Below are 27,061 nucleotides of genomic sequence, written 5' to 3'. Positions count from 1 at the left end.
GAGGAGGAGAGATTGAGAGATTGCTTAAATGCAGTCCCTGACCAACATACAGTACATCAGTGGTAGGCAGATCTAGTCCTACAGCAAATATGTTTGGCCCCCTGATGAAAGCAGAAGTTTTTACTTTCATGGTTTATATCACAACTTTTCATCACAACCGCTGTGCTGTTAAAACACTGCATGCTAATGAAATTTACTCCAATAAACCTACCAGAAATGAAATCCTAATGTGTGAATTCTAACAGTTTCAATTCCACAACTTGAAGAGACTTGTCCTTCACAAACACAAATAGGTGGCAGTCTAACAGAAATTGTGTTTTTTATAAGGCAACAACAGAACTTTCAATCAACCATGAATGAAAAAGGCCTCTTTTTATTATGTGTTGATAACCAATAAAGTATGCAACACAGAACATATATTCATGTATGAGTAACTTTTTAACCAAATGAGTATTAAAATAAGCTGTTAGCCTTCACTTATTAATGGGAAAAATCTGCCTTCAGATACAATCCTAAACAATGTTATAAATCAATTTTATTCTTAAATGAATTCAAAGACATAAACAAAACATATGTTGTCATGTGTTGTCATGGTACTAGTTAATGACCCTCCAGTGAAAATTCTTGAAAACTGGCTCATGGTTAAAAGTAATTGCTGACCTCTACTGTACATATTAAATGCTTACTTTTCTGAATTACATTCAATCATCTTTGATCCTCAAAGAAAATGACTGTAGGTCCTGTAATCACCCTGAGTGGATAGAAAAGCTCCTTTTGATCTTTTGTTTATTTGAGACAAGGAGAATTATTCCAATATCATTTGTTCATTGATTAGATAAGAACCATGCAATGCCTCAGTAGTTGCAATACAGTTTATTAGAAAATAAGCATTGGGTCCTTAGATGTCCTTCATAAGGTAAAATTAATTCCTGATCCAGTCTAATGAACATAATTTAATTTTCTCATAAAGTTTATTCAAAGAAAAAAAAAAGTGAAAAGTCAAGTATTCTCAAGTAAGTTTCTTGATAAAATATTTTTCCATCTCCCCTCTCCGTCACAAGAACAGCTTGCAGCAGAAAAGGGATTTAAACGCATGACTTTGGCCTCAATTGTTTTATGTATAGACAATATTTACAGACACGGTAGAGTCCCCCATTAAAGATTGAGAAAAATAATCCAGCATTAACTCATTTTTAGTTTTATTGTCAATCTGTTATGTAATCACAAGGATAGTGTTACTCAGATTTTTTCAATTTTGCTTAAAGTGAGTAATTGTTTCAGTGACTAAATATGCAGCATGAAATGCAAATGGAATCAAGGGTACAAATAAGACTTATTTTATCAAACACGAGAAATTCATTATTTAACGTCATCTTTGTCTTACATTTTTATACAAACAAAAAGTTCTTGAATAGAAAACAGAGGGCTTGGAACTGAGGTGAAGTAAAAAACAAAAAATCTGACCAGAAAACATAACTTTGGGTTGCTGGGATCTTAATGAAAAAAATCCATGGCTCACATTTTTAAACCTCGTAATAACACAAACAATCTTAAAATCTCTGGTACTCTTTCCTTTAACTGCCATAGTTTTATAGATCTGTCATATGTTTGCGTTGATGTGATTTCAGATGATCCAGGCGTTTGAAGCTAAGGCCACATACAGTGCAGCAGTATGGTCTTTCCCCTGTGTGGGTACGCTGGTGAACCTTCAATATGTCCGCCCGTGTGAAGCTCTTATCACACATGGTGCACCGGTGAGGTTTTTCCTGTGTGTGAATTCTCCGATGCAACTTCAGATTCCAGAGACGGCTGAACTTGTTCCCGCATACGGTGCAACAGTAAGGTTTGTCACCCGTTTGGCCGCACTTGTGACCCTTTAGGTCAGAAAATGAAGGGAAACCTTTACCGCAATGGCTACAGAGGTGGAGCCCCTGCCCAGAGTGAATTCTCTGGTGGACTTTGAGGTTACAGGCTTGAGTGAAGGTCTTTCCACACTGGTTGCAGGAGTATAGTGGCCCTTGCCCTGTGCCTTTGTGTGTCTGCTTGTGGGCCTTGAGGGAGGCAGAATCAGGGAAGGACATGGAGCACTGGTTACAGGTATGTCTCCTCCCTCCTCTTCCTGCCGTCTGATGCTGCAATCTCTCTCCCAAGTTTAAAGTATCAGTGTATGTATCTGAGGGTCCATACATATCCCCTGTGCTGTCTAAAGATGGGTCCATGCGAATACCCTGGCCCCGGAAGCTCAATCTGCCACCTGAATCACCAGACACATGTGCCGGGTACAAGATGCTAGGGTCCTGCAGATACCCTTCTTCATTGATCAATAAACAGCTGAACTCTCCAGTTACATCAAGGTTAGTCCTTGAGGGTGAACCTGGACGTGACCCTACAGTGCCCCTTCTATTTCTTGAGGCACCTGTTTGGAAAGCTTGATCCTCTGCCCCCTCGGGTGCTTCTACATCCCCCTCATAGTGGCCCATGTAACTCAGATCTTCGCCAAGGCGGGATGGTGATCCTTGTAAGTCATCCAAGTTAGCCATGTCTATCATACTGCCGTCTCCATAGCCTGTCTTGTCAAAGCCACCCAAGTCTTCCATGCCATACCTGTTCTGGAAAAGAGGCTCAGAGGGGTCACCTGAGTTGACATCTTGGCCTGATTCTGGCCTCTGGTCAAAGCCAGCTTCCCAGTTTACATGACACTTTGGGATCTTCTGGTCACTGAATTGTTTGCTGGGCCCCGGCAGGCCTGATGTCTCTGTTTCTGATGCATGAGAACATGAAACAAGAATTTAAAGCAGTTCTAGATAAATAGGTATGGTGGCATTACAATGACACAAATAACATATTAAAATAAGTATGTGTGTCATTTTGTTTACAATTTTCCAATATATTTGCATGTGACAAAATTAACAAGATATTAGTGATAGAAATCTGTATCTTGCTGAATATGAGGAGACTGACCTTCCAAATTGACTCCCCATCTCTCCTGGGACTCATTAGTTTCTGGCGTGATGCGAAGAGCTTCCTCCTTGAGCAGTCTATCTAACTTTTCACCTTGCACACCTTGGGACTGGCAGACGATCAGAAAAACAACATTAATACAGGAAATTAAACTCTACTCACCTCAAAAGAAACCATAAGCTTGGCATTAGATCAGCAGGCAGTTTTAATATAATGCTATAGCTTTTAAAGGTTACACAAAAAGACGAAAACACTGACAAACGGTTACAAACTTCCTGCTTACAGACTGCTGGCTTACCAAATGTTTAAAATATTTAAAACTATTTATTGAAGTTTAAATGGTAACAAATTGTTCTCTACCTGTGGTGCCTTCATGGCACTGTGGGCCTCCACGTCATGACTGGGTGTCTCTCCATCAGGACCCTGGGAGCTGTTTATATCTTCTTGCAGCACACTCTCTTGTTTCAGACTTCTCTCTGTAGCAGAAAAGGGGGGAAGTGGTTGGGTTTAGGATGACTCAGAGAGATCATACTCTAGAAGTTCTTCTTGATGCTAATTTTTTGTAGTTTTCATAGCTGAAAAAAAAAACAATTTCAATCATGTCAGTCACATACTGTTTCCATCTCAGTTTGGTTTGCATGCAGTTACAGCACCTGCCTCTTCGAGAGGGCAGTGTTTCCTGCTCATCATGAGATACATATTTGGTGGAGTATAACTTTAAGATACCTGAATTGACTTTTTTGGCCACCTTTGGCCACTTAAAGTTGTTATGGTGAACATATTGACAAATATATAACAGATACAGAAAAACACAAGAATTCATTTGGAATTGTGTTCCTGGCCATATGACTGACTAACATAAGTCTAATAATCACTCTCCTTCTAGCTCTGTTTTGCTCTCCACCAATTCTGGAGGGAAATGTCTGACTCTTTAGTTGCTAAATGCTCCACTATGTTCAGCAGCTAGTCACTAGCTTTGTCTCTCTTCTGTTTGGTGGTTTGGTGGCTGGTCAGATAATGTACAGTCACGTCTATGACAGTTTTTTTTCTCTGAACAGTTGCTTGCTGCTGCTGGTGATGAGGTTGATGTGAACAGTGAGACTAAACCAGTCACTGTGCAGGCCAAAAAACCCAAATAATAAGCTAAAAGCTGTTACACACCATGTAACAACCCCTATCACATTACACACAGTAATTTGGTCCATTATTAATATCAACATATTAATTATGTGTTAACTTTAAAGCTTTAAAGCTGCACATGTAATCTGTGCTATCTATTAATTTATTTTCTAAAAAAGATTTCACTTTCCTTTCATGTGATTACAAAGGATTATTCTACAGACTGCATCACCTAGCATGATTTCCTAGTTTTCCAACTTGAAAAGAGTGCGGTCACATTAGGTTATCAAATGAACTGGAGGTGTATTCATAAAATAAAGCAAACTGATGTTTGAGGAGGTCTGGCATGGACAGGAGGATAGTCTGTAACTTCTACAGATGCACCATTGAGATTGTCCTCTCTAGCTGCATCACAGCCTGGTATGGGAGCAGCTCTATGCAGGACCACAAAGTCCTGCAGCGTCATCAAAGCTGCTCAGTACATTATCAGGTCTGAACTGTCATCCATGCAGGACCTCTACATCCAGAGGAGTGTGAGGAAAGCTGGAAAAATCATTGAGGATCCCAACCACCCCAGCTACAGACTCTTTTCACTGCTACCATCAGGCAAGCTGTATAGTAGCATCAGAGCCAGATCCAGCAGGCTCAGAGACAGCTTCTATCCACAAGCCATCTGACCATTAAACTCTGGGACTTTGTGAACATACATAACACACACACTGTCTCTCTCTCTCTTCTTCTCCTACACACTTACTCACCCCCCACCAAACACAAACACACCCTCTTTTCCCCACTAGAAAATATTTACATTTTCATCCCAAGTATTGATCCCATATCACTCATATGCAATACACTATTAACCTTTTTACCACTTATGTGCAAAACCGCACCTGTGCACCAATGTGCTGTATAATGTATATTTGTATATATTTAATTCGTTTCTCTCTTATCCTCCTCTTCTCTCATTTTATCATATATTTTAATTGATATCCAAATCCAAATTTCACTCCCTTCAATGTTGCTATCTGCTGTGTTGCTGTGCATGTGACAATAAAATGTCTTGAATCTTCGTTTAGTTGCGCATGTGACTTAATTGATATAGGGGATATTAGCTGATATTGGCTCAATAGAGATGAGTAGCACCGGACAGACTAACCTGTTTGTATCGCTTTTAGTTTCTCCTCACTGGACACCCCGACTCCTCCGCAGTCCACACATCTCCCCCTCCTGTCTCCCTCTCTTTCTTTGCGGCGGCTCTCCGACCACTTCAGCCGCCTCTTCAGGGACTCGACCTGCTCCCTGCACCGCGTTACCTCCTCCATAAAACTGTCCTCCACTAGCCGGGTGATCTCATACATGGCAGCCTTGAATACCGTTTCCATGACACCAGAAAGTTGGGACTGAAACGTTACGATAGTCTCGGCCATGATGCCAATAATGTGTGATACCTCTGGACTTAGTCTTATTTTCAGTAAACTGAAGAGAAGGCAGCTTTCGTCTGGCTGGACTCACAGCTTGTGGGCAAGCTGACGTTTGTCTCTGTAAACTAAATTAACGGTAGTCAGTTTCGCTTTCTCGACTTTCAGTGTACTTAAATAGGCTGCAGAGGGATATTTGTTGGTCCACGTTTGCTGTTTAGTTACCACTCAGACAACAGTCATACCAGAACTCACGTTAAACAAACCGCAGAGTCGCTTGTAATGCCAGCCTTAGCTAACTAACGTTAGCTTGCTGCACTATTTTTGATGTCGAGTTTCAGATTCTAAATAGAAACGCTATTATCTGAGACCTAAAATAACCATATTCACTATGCATAAAGTCTATGCTTTGTGGAAGATGAGTTTGTTATTTCAAAAACAATTCAATAGTTTCGCTGTAATCTAACGTGAAAATATTTTTTTTTCCTTTTGAGCAAACGCATTTCCTCTTGATTCCGTAAACAATCGCACTTCCGTGATCTCAAATACGGGTCGTGAGTTGGGACAATTTTCGTCATTTCAGTTGGATGAGTGCTCTGCGAAAGATTAACGCTTCTCCTGATCAAGACATGAACATACAGAACTAATGATAATTAATTACTGATGCAAGTACTAGTTTGTTGTTTCTAAGTATGGAGGGTTTTATAATTATACGTATGTGTGTGTGTGTGTGTGTGTGTGTGTGTGTGTGTGTGTGTGTGTGTGTATACTTTTATTATATATAAATGTATTATGTATACATGATAAATACATACACAAAAAATTTAACATTTATACATTTATGTCTTATTTAATTTGTGATTTATATATTTGTGGTGACAATTAAGCATCAACTTATATAATTATTTATTTATTTCAACATTTTATTATATAATAATTTATTTAAGCATTTAATTGTAAAATCAAAATTTGTTTTCAGCTCTCCATATAGGATAGGTAACAAACATTTTATCAAACATTGTCCCAGTATATACAGATGGCTCCAAGGATCCTAATACAGGGAGCACAGGTTTTGCTCTCAGCCTTACAAGTTACGGTTAAAAGAGGAACATCAGATAATTTCTCCATTTACACAGTCAAGATGATGGCAATTGCAACAGCATTACAGTGAATAGAAGAGTTACAAAATAAAAAGATTATTTGTACAGATTCATGTTCTGCATTCATGTCATTGCAGTCATTTACATCTCACAGTAGCCAGGATATATTTAATGAGATATATGAAACTCTGTACAGATTTAAAAATATGAATATTTTGATAACATTTATGTGGACACCAGCTCACAGAGGGATAAATGGCGATGAAATTTTGGATGCATTAGCAAAACAGACACGGAAACATGAGGAGATCGTGGACATTTCACTCAGTAAATCTGAAGCAAAAGGAATAATCAAAAGAAACATCATTAAAGAGTGGCAGCACAGTTGGGAAACAGCAAACACAGGACGACACTTTTATGCAGTTCAGTCAGAAGTGGGCAAAGTGAGGTCAGCTAAACATCTTAACAAGACTGAGAGTAAGACATACCAGACTTAATAACACGCTGCAGTGGAAGAACTAGGTGTAAAAATGTATTTGCCATTATCGGGTTACGGAGTCTATTTCATTATTTGAACGAAACTGGGCTGATCAAAAGAATTTAATGTTCAGTGAAATATAGTTGTTTCATTTATTTATTTTTATTTGTTGTGTTGGTCTCGTGGGACAGATAACTCTGGTTCAGGCGCCAGTAGCGGGTGGCGGTAATGCACCTTAACGCTGGTTTTACGGCCACCCGCCGTAAAACGAAAAAAAGACGACGACGAAGAAGAAGCGTAATCACCGGATACTCTGCTCGGTCGATGTGCGTCACACAAAGCAGGGGCCGCGTCTGTTCGTGGGAAGAATCCATGTTAAGTCAGCTCCTAATACCATGCTGTTAATAACCCGACAGTAAATATTCTGTCCAAAGTGGACCGTATCGAAAGTCGGATGAATGGTAAACCGGACCACGATGTCGGCGGACGATTTTCAGACGAAGTACGCCTCTGTCATGGAGAGCATGCTCAGGAGTGCTGTCGCGGAGACGACGAAACTTTTCGAAACTATGGTCGACGAGCTGAAGGCTGAAATATCCATGATCAAGAAGGAGAATGAGGACCTCAAAACAAGATGCAGCCAATTCGAAAATGCGAAAAGCCAACCGACCGTTCATACAGGAGAAAGGGAGCCTCCTCCAGGACCAATAGACGGCTCTGAGAAACGTGACACAGCTGTTCAATGTGGTGAGTTGTGATGCCCGTTAGTCACCACGAGCCAAGTCATCTTAACTAATGTCAGTGTCTGATGATGCTATGTGAAGGTTTTAGCCAGAATTATGTGTGTATTCGTGTTTCATGAAATATGTGATATACAGCACGTCCACTTATTAAGGTATCGGTAGTTTAGTTTAAGCTAGGTTATGCTTGACGCAGTGTCCCCGGCGCGTGTGTGCGCGCGCCAAAAATGACGTCATCGCGTCTTTTAGATTTGTTTATAGCTATGATTATATTCCATATAATCACCGTGACGTTGCGCTAACAACAACAGTCACTTCCGGGAAGACAACTGGCAGTTGATCTGCACTGCGGAGATTGTGAAATCGGCAAACTTCTTTACTGCTGTTGTCATTTTCAGCCGTGACTGGAATGTTTTAAGATGTAGTTATAGTTAAACACAGTGGTCCGACCTATCTGACGTTTCAGTGCTTATTTTATGAACTGTGTTGCTTTGCTAGTGTCTTTGATAAATCAAATTTAACATCAACATCTCACCGCCGGTTGGACTAACAGGTGGCAGACTGTCATAGTGGGAAGACGCCTGCTTTACTCATTTATACTTACTTATGCTTACTTTTAATTACTTTTAGTACGTACTGCCTATACTTATGCTTATTTACATACGCTTCTTTGTTTACTACTTTACTTGCTTGAACTGACATTTATTTTTGCCTCCTGTCATTAAATTGTATGTACATGACGTAGGGTGTTTTTTTTTACCTGGAAGTTATTATAAACAAACACTGTGATTGGTTCTGTACTCCCACAAGACATCTTGGCGCAGGCCTCCGCAGATGGCCCCAAGTTACGACCATGCACAGAGGTGCTGCTTGTGTTGTTCATTGCAGTATTCTCTGAAACTCCAGGGAGCATACAAACAAAATATTCTGTGAATAAGCATAAATCAACAAATGCTCTCTGTTACCATTTCCGGGTTTTGTTTACTTTGTTCTGCATATCACGACATGAAAAGAGTTGTTACAAAGTTATTTTGCTATTTTGTTGTGTGGTCACTTTCTGACAATAAGTAAAAGGGAACACGTGCTGTAAAGACAGTCAAAATGAACAACTATAAAGAGAGCAGAAGTAAAGGAAAGTAGGCTCCCTAGCAACAGTAGTAAATGCTGATGTACCGCCAAACATTGCATTTGTGTACTGTAATTTCTGTCGCTTGTCTGTCTCTCGATGTTTGACCTAGGACAGCCATTCCAGCATGCGCCTAGTAACAAAGATTCAGAGATGCACGATCAAGCGCCGCAACAACTGGTGGGTGATATATCAAATATACTTGATGTATCGCGGCTTGTTCTACATGAGATGTAGTAAATGACTATATTGTGAACATTGAGTACAAATTGTCACGTAATTTTTTTTTGAGCTGCCGACATGAGACTCATTTTGGCATTTTGCTTCTTTCGCTCTCTCTTTCTCACAGACACAGAAAGAAAAAAACTCATACTCATATGTCGCACACACTTGCCCGTCCATCCAGACCACTCTTGATGGCGAGTGGGTGAGGTGAGGCCTGTGTTTTTGTATCTGACTGGTAACGGTTTAACTTTCCGCTAACAGCTAACTGTTGTTGTCGACCTTCTGTTTACCGTAAGTTTCAAGTTCACAGCAACTACACTTCCGCACCAGTGGTTCTATTTGATTCATTTCATTATAACAGTACTTAATTTAACTTTATTACAACAGTACTTTATTACAACATTACTTTAACTTTCTTATAACGGTACTTAAATTTCACTTTATTGTAACAGGACTTTATTTCACTTTATTACAACAGTACTTTACTTAACCCTATTATAACAGTGCAGCATGTCTGCTGCACATGGACATGCTCAGAAGTAGCTCAAGTGCATTTTCTCGTCAATATGGCTATATTCCGCATCGAGACGTCTCTCGACATGTAAGGGATGGAGAGACCATCTCCTCTTGCGCCACCTTTTGTAGGTTTAATAGCCATAAGCAGATAAATTTTCCCTCAGCGTGCCATGTTGGATAATGATGTTGTTCAGGTAACACTTGTTGACTTCTTGCTTATTCACAGAATATTTTGTTTGTACACCCCATGGTGTTTCAGAGAATACTACATCGATCAACATGTTGAGCATAAATGCCTATGTGCATGCTCATAGCCTGCGTGTCATCTCTGGAGAGCTACCCCCGGTGCCTTGCGCGAGAATGACCAAAGCATGAGCCTAGTGTTCTCTAAAGCATGGGGATCCAAAATAGGAGGGAAATCATATTATGCCAGCTTAGCTGATGTTAGAGGTTAGTCCATTGATTAATTAAGATTAGACAGAAGCATGATAGATAGTTTTCCAACTGTTTCCTTGGTAATGAAGGACTGTTGATGAAGAGCTTCCTTGAGGCCCTGTAGTGGACACACAGAAAGCAGAGAGGTGTCTCAGTCTCAGTGCATTCAGTGGCAGGCTGCAGAGTTGGATGCATGGAGCTCTAAACTAATCAGAAGGGTCCTTGGAAAAGTCATGAAAAGTTTATCTACACAATAAAAATAGGAGATTATAAAAATAATAGATTATTCAAATGCCAAATGGCATGGCTCGGCTTGTGGCTAGGGCACCTTTGCAGTCTTTTGCTTCTTAGTTAAGTCTCTTTCCAGAGCTCTCAGCTCATAGTCATAGAAAAAAACAATGCAGAAATACCAGGCCATCTCGGCTGCACGGCCGAGAGGAACGCAGAACGCAGAAGCAGAAGCAGCAGTAGTCAGCAAGGCGAAAAGCAGAAGAAGAGCAACAATCAAAAGGGCATTAGTGAAGAAGAAGCAGACAAAGAGTTGCAAAACTTCTTATAGCTAGGAGGCGTGTTTTTGGAGGAAGAGGATCCTTGGCACTCTTTGAAGAACCACATTGATTACTAATTAATTACTTTGTGTGGAGAAAAACTGGCCTCCAACTTTAAAGAGAAATAATTTTATTCCTATCGGATATCTGAAAATTATGCGCTTGCAAATTGAATACTCACTCGTTCTGTCATCAGTGTCATCAACAGATTGATGTGTTGATAGACATGTTGGTTTATCAGTATTACATTGAAATTGTAATATTGATTAACCACATCAAATACAGAATAAAATCAATAAACTTTAATTTTTGAATCTGTAATTAAATCTATTAAGAAAGCATTATGCTAGCAATCGAACCATAGCTAAATAATACACGTACATTGGTTAATATCAAATAAACCAAGAGTTTGAATTTCCATAATATCAATCTAATTAATAGTTCTAAAACACAGTGAAAGTAAACATTGGTTAGATAAGTCCAGATACATATTTTTACACATTTTAGTCACATTTCTGACCAATTCAGACACTTATTGTGCATAAAAAAAGAAGAGAGGAGGAGAGGTACACTCAGACGAATGTGGCTTCTTCCAAAATTTATGAATTAAGAGGTAGTGAGCTATCGGAAGAAGAGAGGGTGTCCATCCAGGTTGGAGCAGTCTGTTTGTAAATGAGAAGAAAAACAAAGTCGTAATTTCCAAAATTGTTCATTTTCTCTCCTTGACTGGTGGTGAGAGGGCTGGGTTTTTTAGTCCTGTCCAGTGTTTTCTCCACTCAACCATGCAGCGGTGCGCTGCAAATCTGATTTGGTCTCAATACAGCCTGACACAGGCATGCAGCACACTCTCATGCGCATCCTGAAGGCACACAGAGAGCACCGGTAAAAACGGATATGTTTTGAGGGTCCACTGGCCCTAAAATGTATTTTATTTTAATCCATTCAGTCCGATAACATTTGGAAAGACTAGAAGAGCTACATGATTAATGGCCAAACGTCCAGCGCTAGAATGTCATGAGATTTAAAAACTGTATACTGTGAAGAGATTTATCTGGCAGTGATAGGCTTAATCAGCATTGTGTGAACTCGTTTGACGAGAGCTTGAATGTAACATTTTTTCATTTATATGTAGGCTAAAAGTTCTGCACTGCAGGTTTAATTACTCTTCCAGGCCTGTATTGGTGTATTCAGGGAATGTATTCATTAGGGCCCGATCAGCGAGTGGTGTGAAGGCCCTGTTGTACGTAAAGAAATTATTATTAGGACCCAAGCACCAAGTGGTGCGAATGCCCTATTGTGTTCTTCTTCTTCTTCTTGTCCTTCTCTTCCTACTCCTACTCCTTCTTCTTCCAAAAGAATGGCATTTTTGAGGGGATAAAGGTGCTTGAAAACTCACAAAACTTTGCACATGCGTCAGAAGTGGCGGAACTTGATATTTGATTTGGCATGGGTGTGGCAAAATGGCTCAATAGCGCCCCCTGCAAATTGTCAAAGTCCAAGCTCCTACCTTTTAAATTTGATGTATATGAACGAAATTTGGTAGGCACATGTATCATGTCCAGACTTTTAAAAAAAGCATCGTACCCTAAGTTCAACAGGAAGTCAGCCATTTTTATTTACTTATTATTATACTTATCACTTATTATTTTGTGCAGTTTTTGCCAGAGCAACTTCAAAGTTGGTCAGTGTATATTTAACTGATATTTAACTCCTTTGTGCACTGTTTGATATATATGACAGGCCAGGAATTAAGTCATTTTTAGGGTAAGGCCACTTTGGCCTTCGATCAATTGCAGCCAAAATGTAGGGCACCAAGGCCAAAACCAATTGTGCAATAACAGTGTGATAATTACATTGTATGAAGATAAAATAGTATACAATCAACAATTAGTATTCAGTGTATTGAAAAACAATACAGAGTTTTTTAAAATTGTACACTGAATCAGTGTTTCCACTATAATTGTACAGGCCTGGTGGGCCAACGAGAGGCCCCACTGGGCCAAAAAAATCTTTTATTTAATGCCAAAAATAACGCCAAATATCTATTCATTTGGACATCAATAATCATTTGCATTTGGGAGCCTCTGTGTGGCATTGTTCAGAAACACTGTGTCGTTGCCTGGGAAACTCTTGACGCAATGTGAGTGCCTCGTCTCCTTGGGGTTTTTTCGGTGCGTACCACCGGGCCTGAAAAAAGTTCTAGGGGAAACACTGCTGAATGTTTGACTTTTTTTGCAAAATGCAGTATGATTGATTGATATTTTTTTTAAATGTGAGCAATTCATTATATTAATTGTCACTGTTATATTTTAATGATAAAATAAAGTCTATAAATGGGCATGATCAAGAGTGATTAAAATTAATTAAGTTTCAACACTCATGCAACTATTAGCATTTGAGTCTGAGATCATAGGAGCAGTCACAAAAATGACTTAAAACACTTTCTTACACATTAAAGATTAAACACACTGATAAGAAACTTCTCAAGGAGAGACTTGTATGAGAGCTGCGAGTCATGTAACAGCCGACAGACTGTCCTTTTTTTTTTTTACTGAACAGTGTTTCTCTTTCGCCCGGCCAAAAAATACTTTTAATGTACTTTAAATATTGCCAAATATCCATTCATTTGGAAATCAACAGCATTTGGGAGACTCTGTGCAGCTTTGTTCCCATACGTGAGTCAACCTCTGTGTCGTTGCCTGGGAAACTATTGGTAGCGTAGCTCCGTTAAGGAATATGGCATTGGGTAATATGTTTACGTAGTAATGCGGGAAAGAGCGAGCGGCAGAAAAGTGATGGTGAACGCGAGTGGAGCAGAGGAAAAGGTTAGCTGTAAGTTGTCAGTCTGGCAGTAAATGTACAGTACATACTACAGTCTGTCAGTTCATAAATGCTGCAGCTTCTCAAGATCAAGAAAAGTCACATCTGTTATTTCCCCAGGTGCTGGAAAAGTGAAAGGCGTTAGCTCCAAAGTTAGCAACAATGGAAGATGCGGTTTAGCTGTTAATGTTTATGTTAAAGTTAAACATATATTTGCAGGAGTGGGAAAAATCTTGCACTACTGGTGATGTCCAGCGGACAGAGTTTGTTTATTTGCTGTATCACATGTAGTTCTAAATGCGGGAATCTGCAACTTTCTCTTCAAGGCACAACAGCCAGTTCAAAACAGAGCATGCCAAACTGGCTATGTGGGTAGTTGTAGAAGGGGCATTACGGCCACACTCTTGGGCATCCACAGCACTGGCCATTTGGCTGTGGTAATTTTCTGCCTTGATATGAAAATGCATATGCATGTCAGGTGACAGGAAGTCAGCATTATGTTACAAACGTCATCCAATTTACATGAAATTAACATCATGTGGTCTACACACAATATACAGCAACATGACATATAAGTAGTTGTACATAGTGGACACAGGAAGTGATATTGTGCAGTTTTTGCCATTTTCAGACGTTGTACTTTAACAAACTCTGTGATGCAATGTTTTCAAAACTGAATGTACATCACCCCAAATTTTTCATGCCTGACTCCCGGACTGAACATATCTACATGTCATTATTGAGTCATAGACATAGTACCACCTACTGGCAACAGGAAGTTACAGGTACTGTACTTTTATGATCTCTGCCTAGCAGGTTGACCAGATCCACCTCAAATTTGGTCAGAAAAGCCTTAATGATGATGCTATATTGTGAAGCTTGTGAGTTTTCATTGAATGACGCTGCTGAGGCAATGTGGCAAATTAGATGTTTTGGCATGTAAAAAAACAACATAAAACTGTTGTAACTCAACTCCACATTGTCAGATCAGATTTCACATTTTCGATAAAAGTCCCGGTCTGAAGACATGTACAGGCCATTATTGAATCATATTCATAGCGTCACCTACTGGCGACAAGAAGTTATAGGCCTCATACTTTTACCTACTTCTACTACTACTACTACTACTACTAATACTAATACTCCCAGCAGGTTAACCAGATCCACCCCAAATTTGCTCAGCTAGGCTAAGTTGTAAGACCTTGATGGTGCTAGATAAGTGAAGCTTTTGAGATTTCATCAAAAGCTGTTGCCATGGCAACACGTTATTTGCCATGAAACGGGCAGCTGTTTTTGAGCGGTTGGGATGCTTGAAAACTCATGAAACTTGACACACATGTCAGAGGGGCTACATTTTGTTGTTTGATATGTAGCTTAGGGTGTTGCAAGGTGGCTTGATAGTGCCCCTTAAAATTTCAATGGAGGAGCCTCGAGGTTAATTATTTTCTCCAGCTGTTAGCATTGATAAGACTACCTGTTTGTCTTTTTGAGCTCCTTATCATCTGTGACAGTGGTATTTGGCAGCTTGACATATTCTATTTCTGCAGTAGAGATGCTGGAAGATGCTTTGGACTTGTTTTCACTCGTCATGAATTTATTTCCTCTGGGGCAGAAAAACATGTTACACAAGCTTTCAGAAACTCCTGCAGGTTAAACTGGACAAACAAAACACTTTTAGGGCTGACTGACTCTAACACAATCACTATAAACAGACTTTAAGAACTCGCTAGTCCAGCAACATAAATGCTACAAACCGTCGGTTTTACACTGGTACTTTCTCCGTTCAAAAAGAATATGTGACGTTGTGAACATGTAATCTCGCATTATGTCCAGTCTGAAGTAGCGGGGCGTGATTCCAGAGTCCGTATTTGGAAGTTCCTGGCTCCAAACAGAAAAGATGTCGCTGACCGTAAGCAGCAATTCTACGCTTCAAACCAGCTCCAATGTAAACCAATGGGTCATGTGACGCCTTGCTACATCCAAGTTAAGTGTTGCATTGTATAAATTAGACTCCCCAGCGTTGAGTATAAATGCAGATTACCAGTAGTATGAAATGTTGAAAGATTTGTGCAACAGTATTTGCACATCACTGAGGTCTTTTAAAAGAACAGTTTGTGTGTGAAATAGCGTATGCATGATTTCTGTGTGTGCATGTGTATGCATCCTTTACCCTCTACATCTGGCCTCATCCCTGGTCTTTGCCATCTAAGCCCTTTGACTCTGTAATAACCTGGCAAACTAGTTCTTTGTAGATCAGCAGGCTTTTTTTCAATGTGTTTAACAGGAGTCAGACCAATCTGCCTTTGGGGATGTGCTGCTTAAACTATAGCATTTTTTTCAAAGATTGCAGGAACCATAGTCCAACCAATTTCTTGTCTTTTTTTTTGGTTTATCTTTACAGACCTTGTTCCTTTTTGTACCATGCTGGTGGAGCAATGTCAACCATTGAGGCACTCATCATGGCAAAACCAAGAGCAGCAATGTGGTTATGAGGAGATGGAGCAATGTCTTCAAAAGGATCAGGACTATGAAGAGAGAAATTCCCTGATGCCACTTGTCAAAAAAGAAGTGCGTGTGTATCTTGACAGCAAAAAAAGTTATTTCCCCATTTTATGTCTTCTCTTCCTCACATTGGAATTTGTGTCACACCTCTTCAGGAATCTTATGGTTCTTCTTCTCTGTGGTTTATATTGGTACAGGAGGAAATTGAACCCACTGTGGTCTGCAGGCAAGGCTTGAGTGATAATGCAGGTGAGAAATTAAAACTGACTGAAAATAATGAAAACAATCTTGATGCAGCTTCAGTTGGATAATTTGTAAGAAAGTAAGGTTTGTGAGGTTATAATAAACTTTAGAATTTTGATAAGATTAAATCATTGTTTTATATTCTGCAAAAGTGAAGTATCTCATAGCTACATATTTTTATACATTTCTATAGCATTTTTCTTATGTATTGTCCTTGACATCTCTGTCACTGCTGTGCCTAGATCCACCACAGGCCTCTGCGTGTGGAACCGAAACAGAGGGGCTTCTCATTAATCAGGAATGTTCAAATGGAGAAATGACCTTACATCAAAAAGATGAAGAGACCCGAGTAGCCATGGAACCACCGTGTTCGGTAATGGATAGCAATTTACAAGCCCAGAAACAATTATCAGAACCAGGGCATTCACAAGTCATTTCAATCGCTGCAGTAAAATATGTCATGGAAGAAGAGTCTGGTGTCGGTCTGAAGATATCAGAAATAAGGACACAGGGTAAACTTGTAACATCTGCAGAACAACCATTGGTGGCTGCTCAGAAACTATCAGAGGTTGAACCACATGAAGAAAGGCAACTACCAGCGAATGAAATGTCAAATAAACAAATGAATGTTACTGTGCAACAATTCACAAAGGAACAGTTAGCAGAGACCATACCGCTAAACAAAGAAGTAGTACATGAAGAATTAAAAGGTAGCTCGACAGGAAGAGAGGCTAGTTCCAAGCCTGGGTTGTCAGTATGCCGTAGAAGAGGAAGAGGACGTCCTCCAAAGAAAGCAAAACATCTGCAACAGCCAGTGAAAGAAATACATCAGACACTATTCACTGATGTTCCAACAGACCAGGAGGTGCTCAAGGCTCCACCCACCGAAGTTTCATCTGCAAATGAAACTCTAAAGACCCCATCAGCTGAGCCAGTACAAGCACCATCAGTTCAGCACAGAGAACACTGTACCTCAGTAACTCTTCAGGATGCAATGCTACTAGTTGAAGCCATGAATCAGTCAACAGTGAAAAATACATTCTCCTCCCCACAAGGAATGGCACCACCACAAATCCAGTGTGCTCCTCGTGTGGTTACCTTACAAACTGTGGATGAGGTCCCAGCTGATTTACTTACTCCTGGATCCCCACCACAGACACCACCGCTTCCTGTTGTAACTCAAGAAGTTGCAGTAGATATACATGTAACAGAGATGTCCACAACAACACAAACAACAAAAGAGACACCTTGTGATGCTTCACAGACTACAGATGCCATTGAATCAAATAAAACTCAGTCCCATATTAAGGTTGTCAAACCACAACAACCGCATGCAGGTACCCCTTCCAATACTACTACATCTCCGCCATCTTCAACTGCTGCAACTCAAACCAGTGTGTCACTTAAGCAGCACCCACTCCATCCTCTGATAACATTGGCAATGCCCAGTAAATCACTGAGTAACACAGTCCCAAATAAAATAATCGTTGTGCCAAGATCATCCTCACTTATGTCACATACAATTGCAGCACTGTCCCCAACACAGCTATCTACTGTTGTGTCAAAAGTTGCTAATGCACAGAATAATAATTCACTTCCAGCTTCTACAGCTGCAGGCCTTCCCCTTGGAACACCTCCCCTTTCCTCTGTTTCTCAGAAAACGATATATGTTACCTCCAGGAAATCGCATCCTGTTGTGACTTCTCAGACAAGCACTAGTTCAACACACCAGCAGTCAGGAACCCTACCATACCCCAAAGTAACAATTATAATTCCAAGACAGGTGTCAGCTGTGGCATCAAAGAAACAGAAGTCACAGAAAACACTTGTTCTGACAACAAAGCAGGAGTCTGCTGAACCAGTTGCTGCTGTCAAGGTGTCAAGGCCACTGTTGGTTTCTTCATCACAGCAGATAAGCATTTCACAAATGGCTTCAGAACAACAGTCTACAACATCGTCAGTTGGGGTAGTGCCAATCACTGTGTCCCCAGAGGCCCCACTGACCACTGAACAGAAGCTCTCTGCAGTTGTCAAATTAAGCAGGCTGCCATTTCCGATGTCAACCAAGGAATCAGTCTTGATCTCAAGACTGCTTTCAGATGGATCTTCTGAAGGTACCACACAAGAGAAACCATCATCTGTGGTCAAGTCAACTCAACCATCAAAAAAAACGATCTCACTGTCAGAGGTGCCAGCACTATCAACTGACATTTGTCCCAATTTAAAAAAAACTTCTGTCACTGTGTCTGTATGTGCCTCTCAGGTGTCAGAAGAGCCAAATGATATTCAAGAGAAGGCATCATTATCCTCTGAAACATGCATTAGTTTGGATGCAGCACCTGTGAACAGTTGTGTGCAGCCATCTACACCATCCAAGGTCTCGGCACCAGTCTTGGAGAAATCAGCAATAGCTGTCAGCACAACTGAATCTTCAGCTGTATCTGGTACAGCTATTGAACCTACTTATAGTTTGGATGAAGAAATAATCAGCAATTCAGTGCAAGATTGTGTACAGCCAAATGAGCCACCTATACAAGAGAAAGAATCGGCTAAGTTCGTACAGCTATCCTCCATCACATCCAAAGACATAGCTGACCCTCATTTGCAGATGACTAAAACCCAGTTCCTTGCACAGTTGGCTGTGTCACCTGTAGTTCAAGCCCCAAAAAAGGTAATGTAGTAGTAAACATTCCACAGTCTTGTGTAGTAATATCATTATAAGGAGGGTTAAAAATGTTTGCACTGGTTACTGAACATTCAGACAGACTACAATGGGTACTTAAAGGAAGATGAACAGATGAGCTGTGACAGTATTGATTTAACACCCTCACCCTTTGATAAGGTAATAATGCACACCCCAGCGGCTAGGCAGTTAAGCACTACTTTAAGTTATGCAATATTTACTATATAATATGTTTTTACGTAAGGTACTGAATGTTAATGTATTTTCATAATGTACACCCCCCATAAGTCAATTTTCCAGTTGGATCTGGACTTGCAGGTGCTCAATGTTGAATGACTCAGATCTGAATTTGGGCTAAACATTTTTATCGGAGCATCCCAACCATGTAATATTAAAATTTGTACATAATATTCGCACATTGAATTTTGAAAGGCTAGTGTTGGGTGGTATGACCAAAAATTTGTGTCACTGTATTTTTTACGATTTGGGTGGTTTCACGGTATATCACAGTATTTTTTTTTTGCATGACTGGGCATTTATATAGGTTTATATATACCTCCCAGCACTAGTAAATACTAGTGCACACCGGGTGTTTCCCCTATATGCTTTCAACAGCGGTGCAGCACCGCTGCTAAATGATGAACTCCACTACTGAAATTTCACATTGTGCATAAGAACACAAACCACTCACTCATCCTCTGCTTCGAGCAACTGACTGGTAGCTCTCTGTCCTCCACACACAAACAGTGGACAGCAGAGCAGAGAGGCTGCAGTGGAGACAGTGAACCAGTGATGTGAAAGAATTGACGACTTCTACAGTCGTTACTGTAGGTCCAATAAAACCTTTGAGTAAAAAGCCAATACTTTATCAAACTGCCTGTTCAACAAGCATAAACATGTAGAAAAGCGATATTTTCAACTGCTTTGTCTGCAGTCCCTCATCTACCGCCAGCATGTTTTACACAACCATAGCATGCTGGTTAGGCTAATAGCAAACTGTTATGAACAAGCTAAAACAAAAGCTGTCCATATGTAGCTGCTGTAAATGTTTAGCTTAGTTTGCCACTGTTGTGACCGGTCTCAAGTGGCCAAAACTAAAGGGAGACACACCATGTCAAAGTTTAACAAAAAGATATTTTTGTCACCCCCAAAGGCCCATTCTTAGCCAGAAAAAAACATGCTTCCAAATTCTTTTGTGCCACTTACCCAACTATGGTCAAATGCTCAGACGGCTGGCTAATAACTAGAATGGGACAATAAGGAGCAGGCTCGACATCCTGACTCGGTTTCTCAATGAGCTGGCAACTACATCACATCTTGACATATTTGGCAACATCACACTTCAACCGAGGCCAAAAGAAATACCACAGGACACAATCATAAGTTTTTCTCACCACCAAATGCCCACAACTACCATGCGCCATTTGCAACACCATATCACAGAAGTTACTTGGCATAACAATCTGAAAAATTGCTTCACTGCCAAAGTTGCTAACACAGGGCACCCACTTTCTCTTCAGCAGATCTCCCTGGACAAATTAACCATGAGCAATTTCTCTCTTCCCTTTTCAACCGGCCAAGCCTCATCCCACCAGTCAGACAGAGATGGATCAGCCCTTTGGTCCTCCACCCAGTCCTCCCTCAAAACAGCTGGAAGAATATAAAGCAGTGAATGCCCTGTTCTGTAACAGGTGAAAAGGGCAGTACTGACTTCACAATAAATTAGTGTTTAGCGCCTGTGTCACGCAACAGCTTAATCAGTACATGCTTCTCACTATCAACCAAGGACACAACGGCATCGCCAATGAATGGCTTAAAACGAGAACCAGTTTTGGAAATCAGGCCAGAACCAGTACTCAGATCCACAGACAACAGTCTCTGCTCCAAAACTGCATAGCATAGCTTGAGTATACAATGGCAAACGACGCAAAGGTGAATGAGGCTTAACTCTCGGCTTCAACAGCAGACACTTGTCCTTCCAGTGACCTTTCCCATGGCAGTAATTGCACACTCTGGCACCCTCAGGTTATCTTGTAAGCAGGTTTACTCGAGGAACCAGGCAGAAATTTTTGCACCACCAAGGAAGTTACCACAATTATCATCCCCATCATTTCAATCAAGAGTGTGTCTCTGAAAAAAACACCCTTGTGCATCAACACAAAATCATCAGCCAATTCAGCTGCTTTGAGCACGGTGGAGGGCTTCTGCTCATTTACTTATGTAGCAATGTGTTGAGGGATAGTGTTTTTAAACAGTTCTAGCACAGTCAGCTCACAAAGACTGTCAGAAGTATCACCTTCCACAGCTGGGCACAAATGGTGAAAATTGGAAGTCAAATAACAGACAAAATCCACATTTGTTTGCTTATCACCCTTTACCCAATTTCAGAATTTCTGCCAATATGCTTCAGGGACCAACTCTTATGCTCTTAATATAGCCGATTTCATTGTATCATAATCCAAATCGGCCTCAGCAGCAATAACTGAATAACCCTCCTGAGCTCTCCCAGTGAGGACGCACTGAAGCATCACCCTTTCCGAATCTGTCCAATTTTTGCATCGAGAACACATTCAAAAAAAGTGAAAAAGTATCAGGGTCTCGCTCATTAAACTACGGCACCAAACACAGGATGGCAATAAAATCAATACAGGGCTCTACAGTGCGAGTATTTCACTTACATTTGCCCCTAATAACAGACATGTGCAACCGGAAAAATAATTTACAAGCACAGTGTGCGAGTAAAGATTACAACCTAAATTTTACAACCAAAAACTACTATTTAATAGTCAGATAGATAATAATAAATATCAGGGCACTAACTGTAGCCTCAGTAACCAATAACTAACTGTTATCTTTCATTGATACTCCCCTTGGAGAAACGGTGTTCTCTCAGAATACAGATCTTGCATCAGGCTGCCTGGCTGCCCTCGGTGTACTTAAATTTGAGTGTTTGAGAAAGAGCTGATCACACCCACACACAGCAGAAACAGCAGCAGGTGATAGCTGGCAATGGGCTAAAGGCAGTAAGACACGGTAATGACTTGGTGTGAATGACAAACTGCGAAGTCAGCCCGTTTCTGAGTTAATTAACTCTGTTACTTGAACATTTTTCACAGTGCTCCTAAATTTCTTTATGCGCACCTAAAAGTTAGCATGAAGCCCTGTCAATACCAATAACTGGTGCAGAGCCAACAGAAGCAGAATCCTCTGTACCAGGATTTTTGGTGCGTGCCTGAAATGGTGGCTCAATGACGTAACAGTCATACTAGAATGACCCCTCCCCTAACACTATATAAGAATTAGAGCACCTTAACATCAGCTGAGTGTGTAGTCTGTTGTTTGCTTATGCCAGCATGCAATTACTTCATTGCAAGCTTAGCATTAGCATCCAGAGGGATATATGCTGCAGTTGCAGCAGTAGATGTAAACTCTCTGGGCAGTTAGAAAGGTCTACACTTAACTATGATATATTCTAGGTTAGCAGAGCAGTGCCTCTCGATAATTGCATTGCTCATGCACCAATCTTTGTTAACATAAATGCACAGTCCCCCACGCCCCACCTCTGCTCCTACCAGAGTCATTAGCTGTTGTATGCGCCCTGAGGATCTAGCACCCTGGTAGCTCAATGGCGCTATGAAGGACGCCGCTGTTAAGCTATGTTTCCATAAAAATCATGATGTTGGCATGTCTGATGATGAGGTGTAAGAGAATAGTATATGAGTTACATACAGACAAAGTTTGTACTCAGTATGTACCGTATGTTTGGTTCAGCTAAAGCTCTTGTCTTCATGTTTCTGTAAGGTGTTTGTGGCACTGGAAAAGTATGTGCTAAAGTGCTAAATTGATAGTGTTGATTTTTTTTTTTTCAATTGACAAAGCTCAGAATAAAAGTTGTAAATCCAATGTTATCTATTCATAAATTGTCTCTTTGAAGTGATGCTATAGATGAGTTTGCATACTAAAAACTGATGCTGATGCGGCATTATGGTAAAATATTTTTGGCTGGGACATTTTCTCAGTTTACCTGCCACTGGCAGATGAGTGAAAAGGGTTAATTTTGGACCCTGTGTGCACATCAGTGTTTGAGTTTTTGTTAGGGCTCTGAAATGTATTTTGTCTTTGCTCATTTTTTTTTCCTTTTTGTTGTAGGCATCCACAAATGACTTTGCAGATGCCAGAGCTTCTTGTTCAGAGACCAGCGCTGATGACAAGAGAAAGTTACAGAAAAATTCCCTTGTGGCCCGGCTCCGAAGTCACCTCAAAACTCACTTGCAAGCTAGAAGAACTGAAACAAATACAGAACTACTCAAAGAAACTGAGACCACCCCTGTAAGCCCTGAGAAACCTAGATTGGAGAATGTCAGTCAAAAGGAGACAAACACTCCTAGTGAACCTGTAAGTCTTAATAAGCTGCATGTAGATGATGTTACATCTCTAAAAAACATACCTAATGACCCCACTTCCATTAGCCCTGGGAGATCTGGACTATGTAAAGATGGTGTCAGATCGAAGAGGACTTTTAGTGAACCAACATCTGTCAGTTGTAGGTCAAAATTATCTAAAAATAATCCTGACCCTAAAAGAGCGACTAGTAAATCCACTCCTGTGAGTCATAGAAGGTCTAGTTTTGCCAGAGATGTTGTTGACCCTGAAAATACAAAATCCATTTCTGTGAGCCCAAGGAGTTCTAGTTCAACTATAGAAGGTGTGAGCACTAAAAAGACTAAAACCAGTTCTGAGACTCCAAGGAGGTGTACAGCTAAAGACAACGCTAGCCCTAAAAAGACCCAATCAACTTCTCTGAGTCCTAGGAGGACTAGTTCAACTAGAGATGGGACAGCCCCTAAAAATACAAAATCCACCTCTGTGAGTCCTAAACACTGTAGTTCAGTTAGAGATAGTGCTAGCCCTAAAAAGACTAAATCCACACCTGCCAGCCCTAGAAGATCTAGATCAGCTAGAGAACATGCTAGCCCTAAAAAGACCAAATCTATTTCTGCCAGACCTAGGAAGTCGAGTTTGATTAAAAATGGCAGTAGCCCTGAAATGTCTTCCAGTGAATTGACTCCTGTCAGCCTTAGAAGATACACCTCTACTAAAGATGGTTCTAGCGCTAAACAGATTAAAAGAGAATCTTATTCTTTCAGTCCCAGGAGGTATAGCAATACTACAGATGGTGGTGAAATTGGTACCCCAAGTGCTAGGCAGCCTAAGTTGACTAAATATGGTGCCAGACATCAAAGGACTGGGGAATCTACTCCTGCTAAGAGACCCAGATTAATTCAAGATGTTACCATTCCAAAAAAGACTTTAAGATTGGTGAATGCTAAGAAGTTATCTAAAGCAGCAAAAGCAAAGACGCTAGCAAAAATGAAAAATTCAAATCAATCAACATTGCAGAATGGAGCAAAAACAAGCCATATAGCAAAGAATGGTGCTAACTGTGAGGTTGTGAAAAGATTTACGTCTAAAGCTGTGTGGATTCCTCCTATAATGCCAGTCAGCAAAACAGCTTCACTGGGGGGAAAGAGGTCATCACTCTTACCAATAAAGAAAGAGACGAGTTCCCCAAGATCCAAGAATCATACAGTAATTTACCCCACTGTTCGAGGTCCACCTATTGTATCACCATTACAGCCATTATTAGTCATTGGTAGATGTCTGCTCAAGAACCAGTGTGGGGAATGTGGTCGTGTCCTCAGTAGCAGTGCTGCCCTGGAGAGCCATGTCAGTTGCCATACAGGTCACAGACCCTTCTCTTGCACACTCTGTGGGAAGAGCTTCCCAGACTCCAAAGGTTTTAAACGGCATGGCAGGGTGCACCGCAATGGTAGGATCCATATCTGCCAGCAGTGCGGGAAAGGGTTTGTCTACCGTTTCGGCCTCACCAAACACCTCCAGATGGTGCACGGCAGAATTAAACCTTTTGTTTGCCAGATCTGCGGCAAGGCATTCTTCGCGAAGCGAGATGTGGAAACCCACATACGGATCCACACGGGGGAGAAACCATTCCCTTGTAACCTCTGTGAAAAAAGATTTGCAAGGAGAGTAGAACTGAATGTGCATTTGAGGTGGCATAATGGTGAGAAAAGGCACTGGTGTCCATACTGTGGGAAGGGATTTTTAGATTCCAACAACCTGAAAAGGCATAAGTATACTCACACTGGAGAGAAACCACATTCCTGCCCACACTGCCCTAAGAACTTCACGCAGTCAGGCCACCTGAAAAAGCATGTTAAAAATGTGCATAAAATCCAGTGAGCGATGGACATCCAAGATGCCACCATGCTCCACTGAGAACAACCTCTGTTTCTGTAGTGAGAGGTTGTAATGTGAGAATACTTGGTGTGGAAGGGATTGGTTTGAATTTGACTCAAAGCAATGTCTTTCTAATGCAAATGTTAATAGGAAATTGCAGGCCTTTTTGGTGTTATTTTTATCAGAGGATGATATCTTTTTCTTATATTTTTATAGAGGCTTAAAAAATAGTCCTAAATTTTGGTAAATATGCTTCTTCACTTTTTTGCTGAGTTAGATGTTAGGATTTCTGCCACTCATGGCTGTGTGTTAAGTATGGAGCTGGAGCCGGGAAGCGATTAGATTAAACTGGAAACAGTACCTCTTAACCCTACTTATTACCAGGGTTGTGTAAAGAGCCACTACAAGATAAATAAAGAGTTTGTTGAACTTAAGATAATGCAAAGATATTCCAGAGTAGAGCCCCAGATTAAAATATAGACCTGGAAATGTGGATAATATGCCCCCTTGAAGACATGTTGGTAGGCAGTTGGCGTTTTGAAGAGATCAAGGCCAACAGTTTCTCCTTCCTTCCTGTCTTTTTGCTAAGTTAATAAATGGTCCCCAGGTTCCAGCTCCATTTTTAACACACAGATATGAGAGTAGTAACTCTATGTGAATAGACAAATAAGCGTATTTCCCAAGATGTTGAACTATTGTTTTAAAATAATTTTCTAAGGGGCACTGTGTGCTCTTTACAGGGTAGAGAGGATGAGGATAAAAGCCAATAATATATGTGCATTTCAACAGTATTTTTCTCTTTACGTGGTTAATGTAAATTTGAGGTTAATAATTTATTTGAACTAATAATTACCAGTTACTTTTTGAACACACACCATGTGAGTTCACTACAGAAACACTTGTATAACTGTGTATCTCATACAAAATAGCCTTTTTGCAAAAAAATGTTGGCAACAAATATTAGACATTATACAGTGCTGCTTGAAAGTTTGTGAATCCTTTTTCACTATTTCTGCATAAATATGACCTAAAAAATGATCAGATTTCTATGCAAGTCCTAAAACTAGATAAAGAGACATGAATTAAACAAATGAGACAAAAACCTTACACTTGTTTGTTTATTTATTGAGGAAAATGATCCAATGTTATATATTTGTTTGGGCAAAAGTATGTGAACCTCCAGGATCATCAATTCAATTCATTTGAAGGGGAATTAGAGTTGGGTGTTTCAATCAATGGGGTGACAATCAAGTGTGAGACTGGGAGGCCCAGCCTTATTTAAAGAAGAGAAATCTGCGTCTTCATTATCAAAGTGTGAGCTTCACAAAACAGGTTTGTGGAAGTGTGTCATGGCTCAAACAAAGGAGATTTCTAAGGACCTTAGAAGAAGACTTCTTGATGCTCACCAGGCTGGAAAGGGTTACAAAACCATTTTTGAAGAGTTTGGACTCCACCAGTCGACTGTCAGGCAGATTGTGTATAAATGGAAGACATCCAACACTATTGTTACCCTCCCCAGGAGTGGTCGAACAACAAAGACCACACCAAGAGCAAGGCATGTAATATTCTGGGAAGCCACAAGGGACCCCAGGGTAATGTCTAAGAAACTAAAGGCCTCTTGTGCAGTGGCTACAGTCAGTGTTCATGAGTCCACCATCAGGAGAACACTGGACATCAATGGTGTGCAGGACAGAGTTGCAAGAAAAAAAGGCACTTCTCTCCAAAATGAACGCTGCTGCTGTCTACGGTTTGCTCAAGACCACGTGGATAAGCCAGAAGGCGATTAGAAAAATGTTCTGTGGATGAATGAGACCAAAATTGAACTTTTTCAGCTTGAATGAGAAGCGTTACGTTTGGCGGAGAGCAAACACTGCATTCCAGCATAAGAA

General features: G+C 40.5%; 2 protein-coding genes across 10 annotated transcripts; one reads left to right on the top strand and one right to left on the bottom strand.

The window, feature by feature from the left end:
- Positions 1–952: 952 nt before the first annotated feature.
- Positions 953–6,080, bottom strand: si:ch73-109d9.2 (uncharacterized protein LOC565042 homolog). The gene is made up of 4 exons (XM_042393346.1): positions 5,237–6,080; positions 3,322–3,437; positions 2,962–3,070; positions 953–2,761 (listed from the first exon to the last, which is right to left on the bottom strand). The coding sequence occupies exons 1-4, from the start codon at positions 5,505–5,507 to the stop codon at positions 1,590–1,592; spliced, it is 1,668 nt and encodes a 555-aa protein (XP_042249280.1). The 5' UTR covers positions 5,508–6,080; the 3' UTR covers positions 953–1,589.
- Positions 6,081–6,425: 345 nt separating this feature from the next.
- LOC121910795 (zinc finger protein 687b-like) lies at positions 6,426–26,214 on the top strand. 9 transcript variants are annotated; one of them, XM_042432128.1, is made up of 7 exons: positions 7,737–7,823; positions 9,055–9,122; positions 9,292–9,374; positions 15,888–16,054; positions 16,186–16,237; positions 16,474–18,902; positions 23,064–26,214. In XM_042432128.1, the coding sequence occupies exons 4-7, from the start codon at positions 15,908–15,910 to the stop codon at positions 25,173–25,175; spliced, it is 4,740 nt and encodes a 1,579-aa protein (XP_042288062.1). In that variant the 5' UTR covers positions 7,737–7,823; positions 9,055–9,122; positions 9,292–9,374; positions 15,888–15,907; the 3' UTR covers positions 25,176–26,214. The 9 variants fall into 9 exon arrangements, 8 of the variants coding, with proteins under 8 accessions (XP_042288107.1, XP_042288114.1, XP_042288102.1 ...); XM_042432137.1 differs by having other exon boundaries at positions 7,759–7,823; positions 9,060–9,122; XM_042432146.1 differs by lacking the exon at positions 9,292–9,374.
- Positions 26,215–27,061: the final 847 nt, after the last annotated feature.

The sequence above is a fragment of the Thunnus maccoyii genome, chromosome 2, assembly GCF_910596095.1.
Source record: "Thunnus maccoyii chromosome 2, fThuMac1.1, whole genome shotgun sequence".
Classification (NCBI taxonomy): domain Eukaryota; kingdom Metazoa; phylum Chordata; class Actinopteri; order Scombriformes; family Scombridae; genus Thunnus; species Thunnus maccoyii.
The sequence above is the reverse complement of the archived record's forward strand: the minus strand, read 5'-3'. Positions and strand labels throughout refer to the sequence as shown.